The sequence below is a fragment of the Canis lupus genome, chromosome 14, assembly GCF_048164855.1.
Source record: "Canis lupus baileyi chromosome 14, mCanLup2.hap1, whole genome shotgun sequence".
Lineage (NCBI taxonomy): Eukaryota > Metazoa > Chordata > Mammalia > Carnivora > Canidae > Canis > Canis lupus.
In genome coordinates, this window is record NC_132851.1 from 60360573 (window position 1) to 60383156 (window position 22584).

The window sequence follows — 22584 nt, forward strand, 5'->3', positions numbered from 1 at the left end:
AGGGATCCCCTAGACTTCTCTTTTTAAATCAGTACTTACCAATTCTGTTTCAGAGATCAAAACTATCCATTTATTCAACAAATATTTGCTGAACTTCTACTATGGTATATATAGTATATTACATAGTCTTGCCACCCTTATTTCTGTTCCCCTAAGCAATATATTTAAGTTTTGTCTGTTTTGGAACTTTATTTATATATAAAGCCATATGTGTGTGTGTGTGTGTGTGTGTGTGTGTGTATATATATATATACACACATATATATATATAAGCCATTTCTGTTTTGGAACATATATATATATATATATATATATATATACATATATACATATGGGATCATTTTGAATGTCATCTTCTGTGTCATGCCTCTTTTGAATGATGCTATATTTATAGATTTATTTAATATTAATGTATATGGCTATTTACTAATTTTCAGTTGTCTTATTCTATTGTATTGTACTATTCTATTATCATAACATATCACAATTTATTCTAAAGGTCTGCAGCATGAATCTCTTTTTTAAAGAAAATTAATTAAGTAATCTCTATACCAAATGTGGGGCTTGAACTCAAAGCCCTGAGAGTAGTATGCTCTTCCAAACTGAACCAATCAGGCACCCTGCTATTCTATAGTATGTATGTATTTATAAGATTTATTTATTCATGAGAGACACAGAAAGAGAGGCAGAGACACAGGCAGAGGGAGAAGCAGGCTCTCCGGAGGGAGTCTGACATGGGACTCGATCCCAGATCCCAGGATCACACCCTGAGCTGAAGGCAGACGCTCAACCACTGAGCCACCCAGGCGTCCCTATTCTATAGTTATGGACAGTTTCTTATAGTTAGACTATGGGTATTCAGATATGGCTCATAATACAAATGTGTACATAGCAGTTTCTACAGATATATGGACAGATGATAGATAATAGCATAATATATCTAGGAGAGGAAATACAGGGATAACTTTATTAAATAATGCCAAACTGTTTTTTCTGAAGTGTACCAATAACTGTCCTCCTGCAGTATAACGAAGTCCCTGTAGTTTCACATCCTTAACAGGAAAAAGTTAACATAGTAGGTCTGGTCATTAGCCTGCTTACAGGGCTAGCCCTTGGCTGGTGTCTTCGATTTTTTCCTAATTTCCTGAAATAAAAACTCATTAGTTTTCAGGTTTTCTTTTCTAAAATACTATGTAAAACTTGAACTTATTTTAAACAGCATCTCAAATTTTGATACATAGTACTTCTTTATTATTTTCCAGTTTTAATTATGATTCTTTTTGACTTAAGGGTTAATCTGAAGTGTATTTTTAAACTTCTAACTTCATGGGGGAATATTCTAGTTATCTTTTGTGTTAACTTCTAGCCTACGTGTATTGTGAATAGATATCACAATCTATATGATTTCATTTTTTAATATTTGAGAATGTTTTTAGTCAGTTTTGCAAATGTTCCATGTACTCTTAAATAGAATGTGTACTCAACAGTTGGTTAGATACAATATTCTTTATATGTGCATTATATTAATTTTAATAACCATATTGATGAATACTATACCCATTTTGATTTTTTTGTCTGCTTCTTCTCTTGATTAGTAAAAGCAACATTTAAACTCCTCCACCAATGTAATAGTAAATTTGTCTATTCTTGTATATTGTACCTTAAAAGTACTGACATGTAGAAGTGCTAACACTGAGTGTTTATTATACACTATACATTGTTTTAATGTTTTACTTGTATTAACTAATTTAAATCTTACAAAATTCTATAAGTACTATTAATAGTCCATTTTTACAGAAAAGAAAACTTAAGCACAGAGAAATTAAGTAATTTACAAATAATGGAGATAAGATTCAAGTCAGGCAGTTGGCCTTAGCATCCATATGCTTAATCACTATGGTACACTGCATGTAGATTAAGAAAGTCAAATCATTCTAATAAGGTTTACTGGAGGAATAAAACAAACAAAAAATCAGTTCCCTAACCTAACTCTTCCCTACCCAGATTCCTATACACCAAAGGCAATCATTCTCAATTTTTTTAGTTGTTTCTTCGAATATTTACTCCTTTTTTCTCAATAATGTTTATACTTTTATTTCTTGGCTTTTCAGTTTTATATATACCCTATTAATTTCCTCCTAACATGAATAATCTTTCTGCAATACAAATTTGGTCAAGTCATTCTCCTGCTTTAAAAACTCCAATGATTTCCTATTTTCCTCATGATAAAGTCTAGATTCTAATATAAGTCACAAGGCTGTTCATAATCTAGTCTCTGCTTGGCTCTCTCTAGTCTCATCTTTTGTCACTCCTCTATCAAACTCCATATTCTAGGTATACTCAAGGTTTTCACTTCTCCAAATGTGGTATGTTGTCTTTGGCCATTAGACATTTTTCTGGAGTATTTCTCTTCCTCAATATTATCTGCCTGAAAAACTTCTACTCATCCTCCAGTTTTGGCTTATACGTTATTTTCCCCCATGATGTGTCTCCCAACATCCCTAGACTTCCTCAAGATAGTGCTGGATCATCTTTTATGTGCATCCGTAACATCCTACAATGTATTACAACATTTATCACAATATATCTTCACTATTTCTCTATTTTTCCTAGGAGATTATAGATTCCTTAAGGCAACCTTTGCTTTATTTACTATTGTATTCTCAGTGATTGACAGGTCCTGGCACGTTACAGACACACAAAAACAACTTGTCAAATTAAGGAAATGAACTGGCATATAAGAACAAAAACAACATGTTTATACTCTACTTAGAAGAGGACTTAAATACTTTTTTCTATGTTCAGAGTCACAGGAATTATGTTAAAAAATGTTTTCATCTCAGACTTCTCATGAATTATTTTGAAGATTATTTATGTAAATAAGGAATAGCTATGACACAAATTTGGTTATAAATGACAAAGAACTTACAGACAAAAGGATAAAACAAAAGACATATGAACCAAAGTTTTCCAAAGAATTATAAAGTCTCAGACAGATTCTCAGCAGTTTCCTAACTACCTTTTCAATGTTTGGCCACCAAGGGTAAAGGTACTAATTAAGTACCTACATTGTGCTAGACAAAGTCAGGAACTCTGAATTCGATGCTAAAAATCTTACGACGTTCATATTGTTAGTAAGTAGTAGAGATGGAATTTAAAGAGCCTAGAGTATAACCTCAAGTCCAGCATTGTTGTATTACAGCTTACTCTACTGAGTGGATATTCAAAATATCAGTGAAAGTATCCAGTAGAAATAAATTACCCAGGCTATTTTTAGAGAGCCCTATTCATTAAAGATTCTCCCTTCATGAAGGTATGATATCTCCTTACAGTTTTCACCTACTAGTCCTAATTTTACTTCCTTGGGGCCGTAGGGAACTTGTCTAATTCCTCTTGGATGTGTCAGCTCTCCAAACATTTGAAGATGGTATTCAGGTTCCAGAGTCTTCTTTCTTCAGGTTAAACATAGCCAGTTCTTTAAATTATTCCAAGCATGACATCATTCTGAATCCCCCTCAACACTCTAATCACCTTCTTCTGGATGCATTTCAATTATCTTCATCATGCATTCATAAATTTATTAAAATCTCTCTCTCAAGCCAGACACCGGCACTGTGTGAGGACCATAATAACAAACTCATATGGGTACTATGAGGATTAAATTAAGTAAGACTTAATATATTAAGTCTGCAAAATATATTAAATACTTAGCAGAATGCCTGGGACATGTTACTGAGAGAAAACGATAAATAATCAAATAATTCTTTATTAAGGAGAATACACAGAAGTATCAGAAACTAAGGGAATCTGATATAAGAAGAGGGAGTAATTATCTCTATCAGCGGAGGTCATGGAAAGCTTCACAAATGAGCTTCATCCAAGTTGGATTTTGAAGACTTAACAGGAGTTAAAAAATAATCAAAAAAGGAAAAGTATTCTGTAACAGAAAAAAAAGGAAAATAAAAGCATGAAAAAGAATGGCATATAAGAGATACATAATAAATACAATAATAGGGGATCCCTGGGTGGCTCAGCAGTTTAGCACCTGCCTTCAGCTCAGACCTGCGATCCAGACCCACATCAGGCTCCCTGCATGGAGCCTGCTTCTCCCTCTGCCTGTGTCTCTGCCCCTCTCTCTCTCTCTCTCTCTGTGTGTCTCTCATGAATAAATAAATAAAATCTTAAAAAAAAAAAAAAACTTCTAAAGATTTACTAACTCTTCTTTAAAAACAAAAAATAAATACATTAATATTTTCACTTCTGGCCACGAAAAGTTATAGGATCAGATTTATCTTCCACCTGCCTTAAACAACTGAAAACTGGACAATATAAATAAACAACAGATTTCAGACACTTGAGAACAGGCATCTGAGGACAGCAATTTCAGAGAAGAAAAACAAATGAGGTGAACTTTATGAATGTCCTAGCTATTGCCTGAAGAGTCTCCAGGCTGCAATTCAGGAAGGGGAACTCAAACAGAACCTGGTGGTCTCCATGAATTGAAAAGACAGGGCTGTGAATTCAAGAAGGCTAAAACATGAAAGCAGATGCACAGAGAGAGCACCAGAGATTTGTAGAGGGTTTTCTTTCTTGAGTATATAAGCTGGATAAGATCAGCAAATGCATATGAAGAAGCAACCTTGAGGGCAGCCCAGGTAGCTCAGCGGTTTAGCGCCACCTTCAGCCCAGGGTGTGATCCTGGAGATCCAGGATCAAGTCCCACGTCGGGCTCCCTGCATGGAGCCTCCTTCTCCCTCTGCCTGTGTCTCTGCCTCTCTCTCTCTCTCTCTCTGTGTGTCTCTCTGTCATGAATAAATAAATAAAATCTTAAAAAAAAAAAAAAAAAAGAAGCAACCTCGAGCTGGGGAAAGAACCACCTGAGAGGGGATGGTGAAACAATGATGGTTGTTGAAACAGGGCCAGAAGTAGTTTGTGCTCCTCGTCAGCCAAGTGGAAAATTTGGATAGAATGAATACTCAGAGGATATTATAACAATAGTGGGGGAAAATTAGCCTCAGACTTAAGTCTCCTCTAATCTCACCTGCAAAGCTTAAAACCAAGCTTTGAAAAAATAAAATTGTTTTCAAGTAATTTAACTGTATCTCTTAACAAAGCTCAATAATATTTAAAGGAATTCAAAATAATGTAGCACCCAAAAAAGGTAAAATTCACAATGTCTGGCATACATTAAAAAATAACCAGCTACACAAAGAAGTAGAGAAATACAATTCATAATGAACAGAAAAACTGACAACAGAACAGACTTAGGAATGACATAGATGATAGACTTTATAGAAAAATATATTGAAATAATTATAAAAATAACTATAAATATAATCCATATATGCTCAAGGAGAAAGAAGAAAGCATGAGCAGCAAACTTCTAGAGATGAAAATCATATTATCTATGATGAAGAAATATATTGGATGGAATTAACAACAGATTCAACTCTGCAGAAGTGAGCTTGAAGATACAGCAGAAATTTTACAAGATGAAACACAGACTGAATAAAAATTCAAAAAACCCAGAGCACAAATGAGTTGTGGAACAACTTCACTAGGCCTAATATATGTGAAATTAGAGTTCCTGGAAAAGATCGGAGAGGAAGAGAGATAAAAATATATTTAAAGATCTAAGAGCTAAAATTTTTCTGGGAATACAATCAATCAACTCACAGAACAATGTGAACAAATCCAAGAATAAAAAATATGAGGGAAACTACACCAAGGTATATCATACTTGTTATACCAGGATGAAGAGAAACTATTAAAAGTAATCAGGGAAAATAGGACACATTATTTACAGAGGAAAGATAAGAATGACAGTTAACTTTCTCTCAAGAAGCACTACAGATCAAAAACAGGGGCCCAACATTTTAAAAGCACTCAAAGGAAAAAACTGTCAATCTGGAATTCTATACTCAATTTTATAAGTAAAGACTTTTCTAGACAATCAAAAGCTGAAAGAATTCATTGCTGACAGACCTTTACAATAAATAATGTTACACTAAATCCTCAGGCAGATGGGAAATGATACCAGATGGAAATCTTAACTTACACAAGGAACAGAGAATACCAGAAATGACAAATATATGAATAAATACAAAAACACTGTTCTGCTATTTATAAATTCTCTTTTAAAGACAGTTGACTGTTTAAGCCCAAAATGATAATGCACTGTAAATGTCTAACACATGTAAAAGTAAAATGTAAGAAAACAATAGGTCAAATACTGGGATAAGAGAAATGGAAGTATACTGTTTTAACATCCCATACCACACAGGAAGTGATAGAGTATTATTTGACCATACACTATAATATATTAAAGATATATGCTACATGCCATAATCATTAAACAAGGAAAAAGTATAGTATTATGCCAACAAAGGAAATGAAATATAATAATAAATGTTCAACTATTCAAAAAAATAGGAAAAATTGGAAAATCAGTAAGAGATCAATGAGAAAGCAAAAGGATATCAATGTTTCACATTAAATGTAAATGGTCTAAAGACCCCAATGTCTTAAAAGACAATCGTGTCTTAAAAGACAAGATTGGTAGACTGAATAAAGAGAAAAATCCTACTATATTCTATTTATAAGGGGCCAAATTTAAATACACAAATAAGAGTAAATGAGTATATAAAGATAGATAATGCTACCAATAATCAGGAGAAAACTGGAATGGCTCTATTAATATTAGACAAATAGATTTCTGAACAAAGAAAACTACCAGGATAAAGACAGCCATTTCAAAATGATAAGAGTCAATACATTAAGAGGATATAACAGTTATAAAAGTTTACCCATAATAACAGATGCTCAAACTACACAAAGCAAAAACTGATAGAACTGAAATGAGAAATGTCAAACAAAAACGACAGACAACACTACTTTCTCAATAACTGGTAATAAAGACTAGACAGAAAATCAGTTATGATATAGAATACTTGAAAAACTATCAATCTGACTTAATTGACATTGACAGGACAATCTAACAAACAACAGAATACACATTCTCTTCAAATGCACATAGAACAATGATAAGATGGATCATATTCTGTAGCAAAACACTAAAAAAATATGAAATTATACAAAGCTTATCCACTGATACCAATGGAATTGAAATAGAGATTAACCATAGAGGGGCACCCGGGTGGCTCAGTGGTTGAGTGTCTGCCTTTGGCACAGGTCATGGTCCCGGTATCCTGGGATTGAGTCCTGCATCAGGCTCTATGTGGGGAGCCTGCTTATCTCTCTCCCTATGTCTCTGCCTCCCTCTGTGCGTCTCTTATGAATGAATGAATGAATAAATCTTTAAAAAAGCGACCGAGATTAATAGATCTCTGAAAAATGTCTCAATATTTAGAATACAGATAATACACTTCTAAAAATAAATTTAAAAAGTTACAGTTTTCTGAACTGAGTGCAAATGAAGACATATCCATTAGATACATATACAGTGTTTAGAGGGATATTTTTAGCATGAAATGGACATATTACTAAAGAATAAAGGTCTCAAAAATTGATCTCAACTTGCATTTCTATATACCAACAATGAAGCAACTACAAGAGAAATTAAGAAAAACAATCCCATTGTTTTCTGCACCAAGAATAATAAAAACCTAGGAATAAACTTACCCAAAGAAGTAAGACATCTGTACTCTGACAAGTACAAAACACTGATGAAAGAAACTGAAATTAAGCAAAGACATTCCATGCTCATGGATTGAAAGAACAAATATTATTAAAATGTCTACACTACCAAAGCAATCTACAGATTTAATTAGCTATCAAAATACCAACCACATTTTTCACAGAACTACAATAAACAATCCTAAAATGTATATGGAACCACCAAAGACCCCCAATAGCCAAAGTAATCCTGAAAAACAAAAAACAAAACTGGAGGTATCACAATTCCAGACTTCAAGGAATGTTACAAAAGCTGCAGTCATCAAATTTGTATGGTACTGGCACAAAAATAATAACAGAGACCAATGGAACAGAATAGAAAACCCAGAAATGAATTGACCATAATATGGTTAATAAATCCTCAACAAAGGAGAAAAGAATATACAATGGGAAAAAGTCTGTTCAACAAATGGTGTTGGGAAACCTGGAAAGCAACATGCAAAATAATGAAACTGGACCACTTTCTTAAGACTATAAACAAAAATAAATTCAAAATGGAAAAAGAAGACCAAAATGTGAGACCTGAAACCATTAAATCCTAGAAGAGGGCACAGGCAGTAATGTCTCTGACATGGGCCATAGGAACATATGTCTCCTGAGGCAAGGGATATAAAAGCAAATACAAACTATTGGAACTACAACAAAATAAGAAGCTTCTGCACAGTGAAGGAAATAATCAATAAAACTAAAAATCTACTGAGTGGGACAAGATAATAACATATCTGATAAACGGCTAGTATCCAAAATATATATGTAACTTATACAACAGTCAAAAAATCCCAAGTAATTCAATTTAAAAATGGACAGAGGACAAGAACAGACTTTTTTTCTAAAGACAACAGACGGCTAACAGACATATGAAAAGATGCTTAACGTTAAGCATCATAAGGGAAATGCAAATCAAAACTACAACGAGATATTAACTTGCATCTGTCAGAATAGCTAAAAATCAAAAACACAAGAAACAAGTGTTGGTGAGGATGTGGAGAAAAAGAAACCCTCATGCACTGTTTGTGGGAATGCAACCTGGTGCAACCACTATGGAAAACAGTATGGAGGTTCCTCAGAAAGTTAAAAATAGAACTATCTTTCAATACTAATTGCACTACTGGTATTTACACATAAAATACAAGAACACTAATTCAAAGGGATACATGCACCTCTGTTTCTTGCACTATTATTTAGAATAGCCAAATCATGGAAGCAGCCCAACAGTCCATCAATAGATGAATGGATAATGAATATGTGGTACTCATAAAAAAATGGGGTATCATTTAGCCATGAAAAAGAAAGAAATCGTACCATTTCCTACAACATGGATGGAACTAGAGAGTGGAAAGATAAGCAGAATGACAGAGAAAGGCAAATACCATATGATTTCACTCATGCAGAATTTAAGAAACAAAGGAGTAAAGGAAAAATAGAGACAAAGAAATAGACTATAGAGAACAAATGGATGGTTGGTTACCAGAAAGGGAGTGGGGAGGGAATAGGTCAAATTAGGTGACAGAGATTAAAGAGTACACTTACCCTGATAAGCAGAGTAATGTATGAAAAGTGCTGAATCATTATACTTACATCTGAAACTAATCTAACACTCACTGTATGTAAATTATACTGGAATAAAAAAAATTAGAAAAAGAAAAGCAAATTGATATCAAAGTAAGCAGAAGAAAAAGCCCCAAAAGACAGAAATCACTGATACAAAACAGGAAAATAACACAGAAAAATCAACTGAATGAAAAGCTGGTTCTTTGGGATTCAAATAAAATCAATAAACCTCTAGCCAGAATGATCAGGAAAAAAGAAAAACTACCAGTAATAAAAATAAGTGAAGGAACATCATTTCAGGTTCTACAGACGTTAAAAAGGATATTCAGGGAAAATTACAAACAATTTTATGCCACTAAATTCAACCACTAAGATATAAATATATTTTATAAAAGAGACAAACTATCAAAGCTCTCTCAAAATGCACTAGACCCTTAAACAATGTTGGAGCTAGGGGCACCAACCCTCCACACAGTCAAAAACCTGTGTCTAACTTTTGACTCACAAAAACTTAACTAATGATAGCCTACTGTTGACTGGAAGCTTTACCAATAACAAAAACAGTCAATTAACATATTTTGTATGTTCTACATATTACAATCTGTATTCTTACAATGAAGTAAGCTACAGAAAATACTATTAAAAAATCATAAGGAAAATACATTTACAGTGCTATGCTGTATTATACTGTAAATTATTATCCTGTTTACAAGATGAATCATCAGTACCTGCATCAATGTTGTCTTACTATACAAAAGACTGTAGATGTTATATGTATTATTAACACTAGATGAAAAATAAAAAGATACCAAGAAACAGAATCTGTACTTATAGGCTTAACAATCCATGTATTAAAAACAAAGTAGCAGCAACAAGATTGCTTTTGGTAGCCTAGCATAACTGATTCAATTGCTTCAGGGTAGCCTAGCTTATATACTAATAAGTAAATCTTAACAAAAAATTTGGAAAGATTTTTAATTTACTTATTATTATTTTTTAAAGGTTTTATTTTATTTATTCATGAAAGACACAGAGAGAGAAAGAGAGAAGAGAGAGACAGAGAGAGAGAGAGAGACAGAGACACAGGCAGAGGGAGAAGCAGGTTCCATGCAGGGAACCTGATGTGGGACTGGATCCCGGGTCTCCAGGATCACACCCTGGGCTGAAGATGGCGCTAAACCACTGAGCCACCCAGGCTGCCCTTAATTTATTTTTGTGAGAAAGAGAGAAAAAGAGAGAGAGAGAAAGAACACGTGCACATGTTTGGGAGGTGAGGCAGAGGGAGAACCAGGGTCCCTGCTGAGCAGGGAGCCCATGCAGGACTCAATCCCAGGGCCCTGGGATCATGATCTGAGTTGAAGGCAGGTGCTTAACTGGCTGAGCTACCCAGGCACCCTCTTTACAAAATTTTCATGGCATGTATTATTGTAGTCATACACCTATATGGTATTAGAAACATTGTTACATTTTCTAAAAACCCCACTTACTTGTAATGAGAAGCTGATAAGCAGTTTCTCCAATGATGGGGGGGGGGTCGTACTGTACAGTAAGGCAATTTTCTTTTTTTAAAGACTTATTTATTTATGATAGACGGGGTGGGGGGGCAGTGACACAGGCAGAGGAATAAGCAGCCTCCGTGCCAGGAGCCCGACACGGGACTTGATCCCAGGACTCCAGGATCGCGCCCTGGGCCAAAGGCAGGCGCTAAACCACTGAACCACCCAGGGATCCCCCAGTAAGGCAATTTTTTGAAAGCAAAGATATGAAATGGTAAGATAACACATTAATTTTGTATTACATATTCACCTTATGCCTATGCAAGGATAGGCTATCCACTTCTATGAGGGTTGTACATGATGTTCTACACAATGAATACTTTGATGATGATGACACCGAAAGGTCTCATACAGTTCTTGCTGTATAGCTATTAGTTTCTCAAATGAAGATACACACACACAACAAATCAGTTTATTAACTGTGCAGCATGGTGATCATTTACTATTTATTAAGTGGAAGCAGATCATAAGGGTCTTCATTTTCCTGTCTTCATATTGGAGGAGTAGTAGAAGGGGTGGTCTTGCTGCCAGAGGTAGAAGAGGTAGAGGAAGGGGAAGGGTAGGCAAGAAATACAAGCACGCTCAGTGTAACTTTATGGAAATACAAACATGATTTGTCTGTTTTTTGCTTTTTCATTTCTCTAAAGATGTTTTTATATGGTACCAGTCCTTCTTCCATAATTTGTTTTAGTTTCAGTGCCCATATCATAGAAGGGTCCAAGTCATAAAAGTCAAAAGCAGTCTTCAATAATGAGAACCTTTCTGCCAGACTGTCAAACATCAATTTGTTTTCTGGCAGTGCTTCTCATACATCTTCTTACACATCATCTGGCACTGTTTGGAAGTGCTTATTTCCATCAAGTCTTTTTCTGTTAATTCCTCTGCTGGGGTGTCTATTAGCTCCTGAATTTCTCCAAACTCCATATCTTGAAACCCATCACCTGCCCTTCCTTTTTTATTTTTACCGTATCCTAATTTCCTTGATTTGCTCTGTCATAAATCCTGTGAAGTCACATATAACGTCTCTACATAGTTTTCTCCAGTAGGAATTTACTGTTCTGGGCATGAATGCTTTCATGGCATTTTCTATACTAATGATAGTATCTTCAACATTGTAATCCTTCCCATAATGTTCTCTCTATTGGAGTTCTATTCCATAGCGTTAATAATCATTTTAATAGGGTACCATGTGTAATAAGCCTTAAAGATCCTTATGACCCCCTGATCTAAAGGCTGATTGAGAGATGCTATATTTGGGGGCAAGAAGACCACTATGATGCCTTTTGTACTGAACTCAGGGTTCTGGGGGGCCAATAGCATGCTGCTCCAATATCAAAAGAATATTAAAAGACAGCCCCTTACTAGCAAGGTACTTCTTAATTTCAGAGACAAAACATCGACAGAACCAATTCAGAATAAAGAGTTTTAGTGTTCAGGCCTTTTTGTAGTACAACCAAAAGACTAGTGGCTGGTGTTTACTTTTTCCCTTTAAGGCTCAGGGGCAGGGGTGGGGAGGTAGAAGTGGCAATACTTAGCAGCTTTATAGACAAGGGCAGTCCTTGATCATAAACCCAAATGCATTTACATAAAATAGTTGAGTTAGCCTATCCCTTCCTGTCTTAAATTGTGGTACTTGTTTCTCTTCCTTACTTATAAATCTTTATGCCATTTTTTTCCCCCAGGATAGGCCACTTTCATCTGCATTAAAAACCTGTTCAGGTATATTTTTTCTCCATAATGACATTTTAAAAAAATATTTTATTTATTTATTCATGAGAGACACAGAGAGAGGGGCAGAGACAGACAGAGGGAGAAGCAGGCTGCCTGCAGGGAGCCTGATGTGGGACCTGATCCCAAGACTCCAGGGAGTCTGCTCTCTTTTGACCTGAGCCAAAAGCAGACACTCAACCAGAGCCACCCAGGCATCCCCTCCGTATTGATTTTCTTAAAAGGCATCTGGAACTTAACTGCTGCCTTTTGTTCAGCAAGTGCTTCTCCTCTTATCTTGACATTTTTAAAGCCAAGTCTCTTTCTAAATCATCAAACCATCCTTTGCTGGCATTAAATTCTCCAGCTTTACCTTCATCTTCTGTTTGTTTTAAGTTGTCTTATATGGAGTTTGCTTTTTCTCAAATCATATTAGAGTATATAAGCATGTCTTAGAGCAACTCGCATACCCACATAAAAAGCTGCATTTTCAATACAAGATAAAAAAAAAAAAAGTATTTTACAAGAAGTGCAAGGTTTTTGTGTCTGCTGGTGGAGCTGCAGCTTCAGATTCCCACATTCCCTTCCCAAGTTCCATTTCCTTCCCCGTTATGCTGAATTTATTCGTCTTGAAATGGCAGGTAACCATAGATGCAGATTTCAATCTATGGTACGCTAGGTAATTTAACCTTTTCTTGCAATGTCATGACTTTTCTCTACTTTTAGGGAGCGCTTCTAGAGTTGCTGGTGACACTCTCTCTGAGACCCATAGTGTTATTCAAGGTTTACAGTATTCCACTAAACACATTGAAAAATAGGTGAGAACTGTGAAATCATTTTACTAGGATACAAAATTTACTGAAGAGAGAGGCCGCTCACACTAAGAAATTAGCATCCCCTGGTATTTTAAGGGGATACTCGCCAACACTTGAGTTCACCACAATAGCAACAGGAAGTGGCTTCAAATTTTATACACTAGTACAAGTAGGCACTACAGTTAATTTTATATAGCTGTGATTTTTAAAGTTTTTCCTTTAATTCCCTTTAGTTAACATACAGTGTTATATTAGTTTTGCCATTATGATTTAATACTGCATTTTTATGTTTGTTTACATTTCTCTTGACTACAAATGGTACCATGTATACTCCGTTTGTGTGCATAAGTTTTGATAAACTATTTTTAATAATACATGTGCATATTTTGTGGTAGTAATGGATAAAACAGACTAGTCTCTACATACATTTTATACATTTACATGCCTTTTGTTAATTTTTAGGTATTTCTAGGCTGTGTGGTTTGTGTTTTTTCAAATTATTGCAAATTTTCAAAAAATTTCCAGTATATTTATTGAAAAACATCCACATATAGGTGGACCTGAGCAATTTAAGCCTATGCTAAGGGTCAACTGTATATTACTTGAATGTTACCATGTCTATTAGATGTTAAATTTGTAATTAAAACTTTCCCACAAAGACTAGATAACTCTATTGTTATTTCTACCAAAAATCTTAAGGAGGAAATAATACCAACTCTACACACACTTTTTAGAAATTTGAAGAAATATTTCGCAGCTCATCCTATAAGATCAGCATTACCCTGATAAAACAAAATCACTGAATTAAAAAATAGTCCACAACAATCCATCACATACACAGATGCAAAAATTCTTTTTTCACATTTTTAAATTTAAATTCATTAATTAACATATAGAGTATTATTAGTTTCAGAGGTAGAATTCAGTGATTCATAAGTCTTATGTAATCAGATGCAAAAATTCTTAACAGAATTTGTGTGTGTGTGTGTATATAACTGAACCCTGAGTTCAGTATGAAAGGCATCATAGTGGTCTACTTGCCCCCAAACACAGCATCTCTCAAGCATATATATACAATCATATATATATATATAATCATCTCTCTCTCTCTACACACACACACACACACACACACACACCATGACCAAATGAGTTTTATCCTAGAATCAGAATGCAAGGGTCATATAATAATCTAAAAGCCATCCTTGTAATTCACTATATTAAAAGACTAAAATGAAATGCATACAATCACTTCAATGAATGCAGAAGTGTTTGACAAACTCGGTATCTATTTCTGACTTAAAAAAGAAACACCAAAAAACAAAACTTTAAGCAAACTAGTAATAGAAAGAAATTTCCTCAACCTATGAAAGGGCATCTATGAAAAACCTACAGCTAGCAACACAGCTGAATGAATGTTCATAGAAGAATATACGTTTTTCCAACAAACATCAAGAACAAAGTGAGGTTGTCCACCTTTACCACTTCCATTTAACACTGTATTGGATCTTCTAATCAGTATGATAAGGTGAGACATAGAAATGAAAGGCATATATCTACACTGAAAAGGAAGAAGTAAAACTTCTTTATTTTCAAACCACATATGTCTGTGTAGAAAATCCTATGGAGTCTAAAAAAAACTTACTAAAACAAGTAAGTGAAGCAAGATTGCTGGATAAGAATAATTATTTAAAAATCAACTGAGCTTGAATTTAAAAGTAATGAATAATTGGTAACTGAAACTTAAAGACTACCATTTATAAAAGTATAAAAATAAAAATTACTTAGGGAAAAATTAGATAAAAGCTGTGGAAAAATCACACACCGATAATTATATAACACTATTAGGAGAGACTAAAGAAATGAATTGACAGACATACCACGTTTATTAATGGATCTTAAAATTCAATATTTTTAAAATGTCAATATTCCCAAAATTGAACTAAAGATTCAACACAAACTCAAACAAAATTCCAGTAGGATTTTTTTTAATTGACAAGCTGATTCTAAAATGTATGTGGAAATTCAAAGGACATATAAGATCCAAACCAACTCTTCAAAAAAAATCAAAGTTGGAGGAATCAGACTCCTAGACTCCAAGATGTATGATAGAGCTATAGTAAGTAAGGCAGTGTGACATTGTTGTAAAGTGAAACATAGATTATTAAAAGAGAAGATTCCAGAAATAAATCAACAGATATTTACTCTACTGAAATCTGCCAAAGATAGATACTCAGGAAATTTTTATTTTTTTAAGATTTTATTTTATTCATGAGTGACTCAGAGAGAGAAGTGGAGACATAGGCAGAGGGAGAAGTGGAGAAGTGGGCTCCCAACAGGGAGCCTGATGTGGGACTTGATCTCAGGATTCCAGGATCAATGCCCTGAGTTGAAGGCAGATGCTCAAACACTGAGCCACCAAGGTGTCCCAATACCCAGTGAATTCAATGAGGATAAATAATCTTCAACTGGGGTGCTGAAACATTAGTGCTATAAGGAAACTGATGAGTCACTGAATTCTACCTTGGAAACTAAAAATACATTATATGTAAATTAAATTGAATTTAAATAAGAAAAAATTTTTTTAAATGGTTAAAAAAATTGTAATATGTCCATTTGTTAAAAGGAACAAATTACTGGTAAAACAATATAGATGAATTTCAAAATCATTATGCTGAAAGAAGCCAGCACCCTCAAATATGTACATACTGTACCATTCCATTAATATAAAATTCCAGAAAATGCAAAGTATTCTACAGTGACAAAAAACTCATCAGTTGTTGCCTGAAATGGCAGGTGGAGAGAGAAAGGCAGAGGTATTATAAAGGGGCACAAAGAAAATGTCTAGGTGTGATGGATATAGTCAGTATCTACATTTTGGTGTATTATGGTGGTGATTTCATTAACATATATGTATGTCAAAACATGTCAAGTTGTATACTTTAAATATGTACAGTTTATTATATATCAGTTCTACTTCAATAAAACTGAAAAAAAAATTTATTTATGTTGGAAGACACTCCTTCATGGGTCATTCACGCTCCTACATGTCTCTCTAGATATGCCTAGCAAGCACGGTCCTGACTGTTCTTTACTTGAGGGTCTTGTTTGCAGCATATAAAATTGAGGGATGAGGTGATTCTCTACGACAAAGAGCAGGCTTGCTTACTGTTTGACATAAAATGGTGGGTCCCCCAAATGCAGTGTATCTCACCTGTGATGTAAACCCTTTATCTGCAAAGAATCCATTTAGGCCCATGGCATTATCCCTATGGGACATGGCAATAAGGGGAACTGAAACCACATGATGGGCATGCTAATGCTGTATCCTAAGTAATGAAATCTTTTGTAATGGATGGCCATTATAAAAAACAAAATGCCAGAAAATAACAACTGTTGGCAAGAATGTGGAGAAATTGCACATCACCCATGTAATGTGCACTGTTGGTAAAAAGGTAAAGTGGTCTAGCTCCTATGGAAAACAGTATGGAGGTTCCTCAAAAAATTAAAAATAGAACTACTTTATGATCCAGTAATACCTGATCATATATAAACTACAATATTCTGTATTTTTCACTCAAGCAAACTGCAGCCTACTTACACAATTTGCAAATGGAAAACTTAATCTCTAGTTTACTGAAAATTATGTTCATTAATCAGCCATTATAAGGTTGGAGGGATATAAAAAAGTTTTACAAAGATCGTAAGTAAACAATGAATAAAACTAGCTAATGCTATTCCAAGAAACTGCCATTTATTACCCCAAAAATATGATCAAAAGGATGTTAAGATCATAATTATAGATTAAGAATCCAAACTTAAGGTGATTTCTAAGGTATATTTATAATCAGGAAACCTTAGGGCAAAAGAATTTTCATAAAACAAAACTAAGTTTATAGTCTTTTATCTCTTTTTCCTAGTGTACAGTACAAAACAAACTGAAATCCACCGATTAGGTGGTATATATTAGCTCCTCATAAAATGCTCAAAATTGACTCTGAATCCCACATAAAAAATATAAAAAAGTTTTCAAAATAAATAGCCCATTGTTCCAAACTCTATATACATAAAATATTTTTCATAATTATATAGAGAAGAAATCTAAAAATTTTATTTACTTTTTTTTTTTTTTTTAAGATTTTTATTTATTCATGAGACACACAGAGAGAGGCAGAAACATAGGCAGAGGGAGAAGCAGGCTCCCTACAGAGAGCCTGACACGGGACTCAATCCCAGGACCCCAGGACCATGACCTGAGCTAAAGGCAGAGACACTCAACTGCTGAGCCACCCAAGCATTCCAAAACTTTTAAATTGAGATTATAGTATTTTCCATACAAACAACTTGAAGTATTAAAAGAATACCTTAGAAGTGATAGCAATATAGGGGTACCTGGCTGGTTCAGTTGGAAGAACATGTATGTGACTCTTGATCTTGGGGTCCTGAGTTCAATCCCCACATTGGGTGTAGAGATTACTTAAATAAATCAGTAACTTAAAAAAAAAAAGTGCTAGCAATGTATGTATTTTTAATTATCTTTAATTCTAATAAAAGTATTTTGATATCACTATATAGTACAAGCATGTAACGTTAACAAGATTACACTGAAGTAAATATATTTCCTAGATGTTACCGTATAATTGAAGCAAAATGGACCATTTTTCATGAGATTCCTGCACTATCTAGAACATAAATATGTACTCCTGCTCAAAAATGAGAGGAATATTTTACAGTGGGTAACAAAATCATTCTTAGTCATATCACATAAACCTAAAGCAACTAAGATTTAAATATTATTCAAACTTTCAAAGTATAGAAAAAAAAATCAGAGAAAACTCTAATTTTAACCTCAGAGGAACTCTTAGGATGTATTTACAAAACTCTGCATAGGCCTAATGATATTTTCAAATATAGTATTCCTTTACTTTGAACAATAAATGAGGAAACTCAGTTTCCATAAGGTTCTCACCTGTATAATGCATCATCAATCTCCACAGATTCTGCTGACATGATGGACAAATTTTTATTTGCACTGAAAAAATAAAACACAACTTATAAGGGCAGGTATGGTTATTCAATATTCACATTCTATAATCTAATATTCAATTATACATGACAGTTACTAAAGAGAATTTCACAAACCAGATATATATCTTATTTTCCACCCCTTTATTTCAATTTTAAAAATAGGTCAGAATTAAATTCACTGACCACCTACTCTGTGTATACTACAAAATCACAGCCTATAGTTTTATTCTCAGGTGTTATCAGATCTTGTTTTACATACATTCTGATGGATCTGTATTTCAGCAATTTTTTTGGAGTGCCCCATATACCTTGTTTAATATACTCTCTTCTAGATAATCTCATTCAATGGAATTTACCATACTGATGATATATCTAAACATATTTCTCCATGTTTAATCTCTCTTCTGACATTCAGACTTTCCACATCTGCTAGAACAATCTCTCTTTTCTGATGTTTAATTGGTTTCATGAATATAACAAGCCCAAAACAGAATTCAACTCCCCCTGCTTAATCTATACTTTTCTGGTCTTTACCAACTCAGTTTCTGGTACCACCATTTATTCACTTGCTCAGTTCCAGAATCTAGAGATCTTCTTAGCCCATTCCTTCATTTTTTCCATGTGTGCTAGTACAATCTCAGGCCAAACCATTATTATATGTCATCTTAACTACTTCAAAGGCTTAGTCTCTCTAGTGCTACTATTGCCCTCCCCCTTCAGTTCATGCTCTGTATTAAAGCCTATTTTTTTTAGTATGCAGTCAGACATTATTCCTCAACTTACAACTATCCTTCACTAAATTTCCGTAACTCTTCGAACTAACATTCAGTAAATTTCCGTAACTCTTCAAATAAAATTTAAACACCTTACTATGTTCAAAGAGCCTAAGTGTACCCCTTCAATCACAACTCCCACTACTTTCCCTCTTACTGTCTTCAGCCACACTGGCCTCCTTGCTGTTCCTCAAAAATCCAAGCATGCTATCACTTCAGTTTTTATACTTCCTATTCTCTCTGCTTGGAAATGTTCCTCTTTTACATCTCAGAATAGCTGACTTTTATCAATTAAAAGTCTCAATTAAAATATAGACTCACAGCATTACACAGACCACTCCTGATTACACTTTCAATGAAATGTCTCCCCTTCTCCTTAGGTCATTCCATAACTCACTACCCTGCTGTATTTTCTTATAAATTACTTATCATTAATTGTTTACTTATTTATTTTTTTAAAAAGATTTTTTATTTATGTTAGAGAGAGAGAGAGAGAAACAGGCAGAGGGAGAAGCAGGCTCCATGCAGGGAGCCAGATGTGGGATTCGATCCCGGGTCTCCAGGATCACGCCCTGGGCGGAAGGCGGCACCAAACCGCTATGCCACCGGGGCTGCCCAATTATTTATTTTTTAAAAAAAGATTTTATTCATCCATTCATGAGAGACACACAGAGAGAGGCAGAGACATAGGCAGAGGGAGAAGCAGGCTCCATGCAGGCAGCCAGATGGGGGACTCAATCCTGGGACTCAGAGATCACTCCTGGAGTCACTCAACCACTGAGCCACCCAGGCATCCCTCATTAATTGTTTATTGTCTGCCTTCCCCAAGAGAATATATGATCTGTGAAGAATTCACTAATGTGTTTCAAATACCTAAAACTGTACCTGGCATTCATTATTTAAGAGCAAATACTGTGTTACACATTGTTTTAAGTGCTTTAGATGTACTAACTCCATTAACCCTTACAACTTTATGAGATAGGCACTATTACCAACTCCACTGAACAGAGGAAAAATACTGAGGCTCACAAAAGTTAATTTAAATAACCTGCCAGACATTCCAGAATAGGTAAATAGAAGAGCCGGAATCTGAACCTAAGCAGTCTAGCTCTTGATCACCATGTTCTACCGCCTTCTGCCTCTTATAGGAGGCATAAAGAAAGCACTCAAAAAGCATCTGTTAAATGAATTTTAAAAATTAAAAAAAGGGGGGAGGCAGGCCGGTTCAGTTGGTAGAGCATGCCACTCTATTTCAGGGTTATGAATTCGAGTCCCATGATGGGTATAGATGTTAAGGAAATAATTTCTTTTTTTTTTTTTAAAGGATACTAGCATGATAAGATATAGTAATGTATCATTTACCACAGCTCAACCTTTTCACAGCATGGCATACAAATAAAAATGAAAATAGGAATGAACATTAGGAAACAGAAATGGTTCCCAAGCAGAGGTGGGGCATTTTGGCCTGAGCCACAGTGGCAGCTAAGATCAATATTATCTTGGCAAAAGTGTAATCCATTCCAGGTTCCGGGAAGCTCTAATTATCAACTGTACAATTCTAAAAAATAATGCGAAAGCATGAAATCTAGGTTTTGGAACCCAATTTTCCAAGTGTGGTATTGATACATTAGCCAAAGGATTTGTAAATAGAGCAAATCAAAATGTTATCATTTATCTTACCAAACACTGATTGGTATTATCAAATAGTATCAGCTTCTAGCTAAGTGATACGTGGGTAATTATTAGAAATACTCCTGATTGCAATTATGAAAGCAAACCAGGAGATAGCTGGGTTTAGGAGATCACTTCTCTAATAAACACACACACACACACACACACACACACAATATGCCCTGTTTTGGCATAGTAATGCAATATGAAAATTTCCCACGCACTTTTCTTATCCCTGGTATACTTTCACTAGCTGTCTTCCTTGCATGGAGGACAATAGTCTAGCCGGCAAAGCTCTTAGGCGAACATGGTAACAGCTACATTCTAACCAGCTTTGTCACTTAATGATATGACTGGCACTCACTCCTCAGAAAATTTTGCCTTCCTGGAATGCTTCAAAAGTCATTTTTGTAATAAGGTCTAACATAGCAATCAAAAATCCTTTACATAAAGGGACGTTTTGTTTGCATTACATAATATCCCCCACGTAAAATGTGGCAGTGTTGGCCTCGGCAGGCAGTTATCACGGTACCAGAGACATCTCTTCAGTTTGAACCAGCGAAAAAGCCACAGGTTTATGGACAGTCTCACATTAGCTCAAAAAAAAAAAAAAAAAAAATCCTATATCCATTACTTCCATCTTTGGAATATTGTATCCTGGTGGCGGGCAGGATGTAACTAACCAATTTATTAATTACGAGATAACTGAAAAGAAACCACACGAACATCCTCCCGCCCCGCCCCCCCCAACCTCCCCGATTCTGTAGAAGCGCAAGAAACGTGAGAAACCTTAACACCAACTGGGAAAGAAGGATGACTAACTCGTGGGGTTTTTTTCCCGGATTTTCTTTTTTTTTTTTTTTTTTTTAAACTGTAGTCAGCAGAGGCCTCCGGGCGTCCTGACTGCCCCTGATTCATCCTTACCAGGTTCCCTCTGGTAATAGTTTTCAAAGGAGGATCTCGGTGCAGGATCCCGCACAGCCGCGCTCTTAGCTTTTCTTTTTTACCGAAAAAACAAGGAGGGAGGGTGTGGGGCTCGCGCCGGGCCGCCCGCGCCCGCGCCAGGACTCTCCACGGAGCACGGAGCAGCCGTCTCTTCCCGCTCCGTCACACCCGCGCCCCGTCCCCACACGCGCCGGTGACTGAGAGGGTGGCCGCCCCGCCTCGGGCTGAGACAGCGCCGCGGACGCCGACCTGGGCCCTTCTCCTCAGCGAAGCCGGCAGCCGCAGCGCTCGGGGCCCCGGCGCCACACCCACCCGCGCGCCCCCTCGCCGCCAGGGCCGCTTCCGCCGGCTCCGCGGCCTCGCGCGCGCTCCCTACCGCCCGAGCCCGAGCCCGAGCCCGAGCCCGAGCAGCCCACAGCCGGCCGCCCTGGACCGGGTGCCGCCCGCCACCCCTCGCCGCTCTGCGCGCGCCCCGGTCCTCTCACCCGCCAGCCGCCCAGGACGAGCAGGACGCCTCTTCCCGCTGAGGCGCGGCCACCGGCGCCGACGCCTCCATCGCCTCCGAGAGACGCCGCCGCCGCCGCGCCGCCGGCTCCGGGCAGGCAGGGAAGGGGGCGGCACCGCGAGGTCAAGGGGCGGGTGGTGACGTCACGGGGGGCGGGGCCGGGAGCGCGCGGCGGGCCCCGGTTTCCGGTTTGGGCGTGGCGGGGGCGGGGCCGGCTAGGCCTCGGCGCGCAGGTGCGGGGTCGGCGGGGGCCGCGGGCCTCGGGACGCGCGACGCGGTGTCTAGCTCCGTGGCCGAGCACGGCGGTCCCAGGGTCCAGCGACGTGTTGGGGTTGCGA

At 36.4% G+C, this 22584-nt stretch overlaps 1 protein-coding gene across 1 annotated transcript in view; it reads right to left on the minus strand.

Moving 5' to 3' along the window:
- Nucleotides 1-22369, minus strand: part of UBA6 (ubiquitin like modifier activating enzyme 6) — an 83628-nt gene extending 61259 nt beyond the window's left edge. Inside the window, exons 1-2 of the mRNA XM_072775225.1 lie at nucleotides 22227-22369; nucleotides 18294-18356 (exon numbers count right to left, since the gene is read on the minus strand). Of these exons, the coding sequence (XP_072631326.1) occupies nucleotides 18294-18356; nucleotides 22227-22297 (134 nt within the window). The 5' untranslated portion in view covers nucleotides 22298-22369. The remainder of the gene's footprint in view (nucleotides 1-18293; nucleotides 18357-22226) is intronic.
- Nucleotides 22370-22584: the final 215 nt, after the last annotated feature.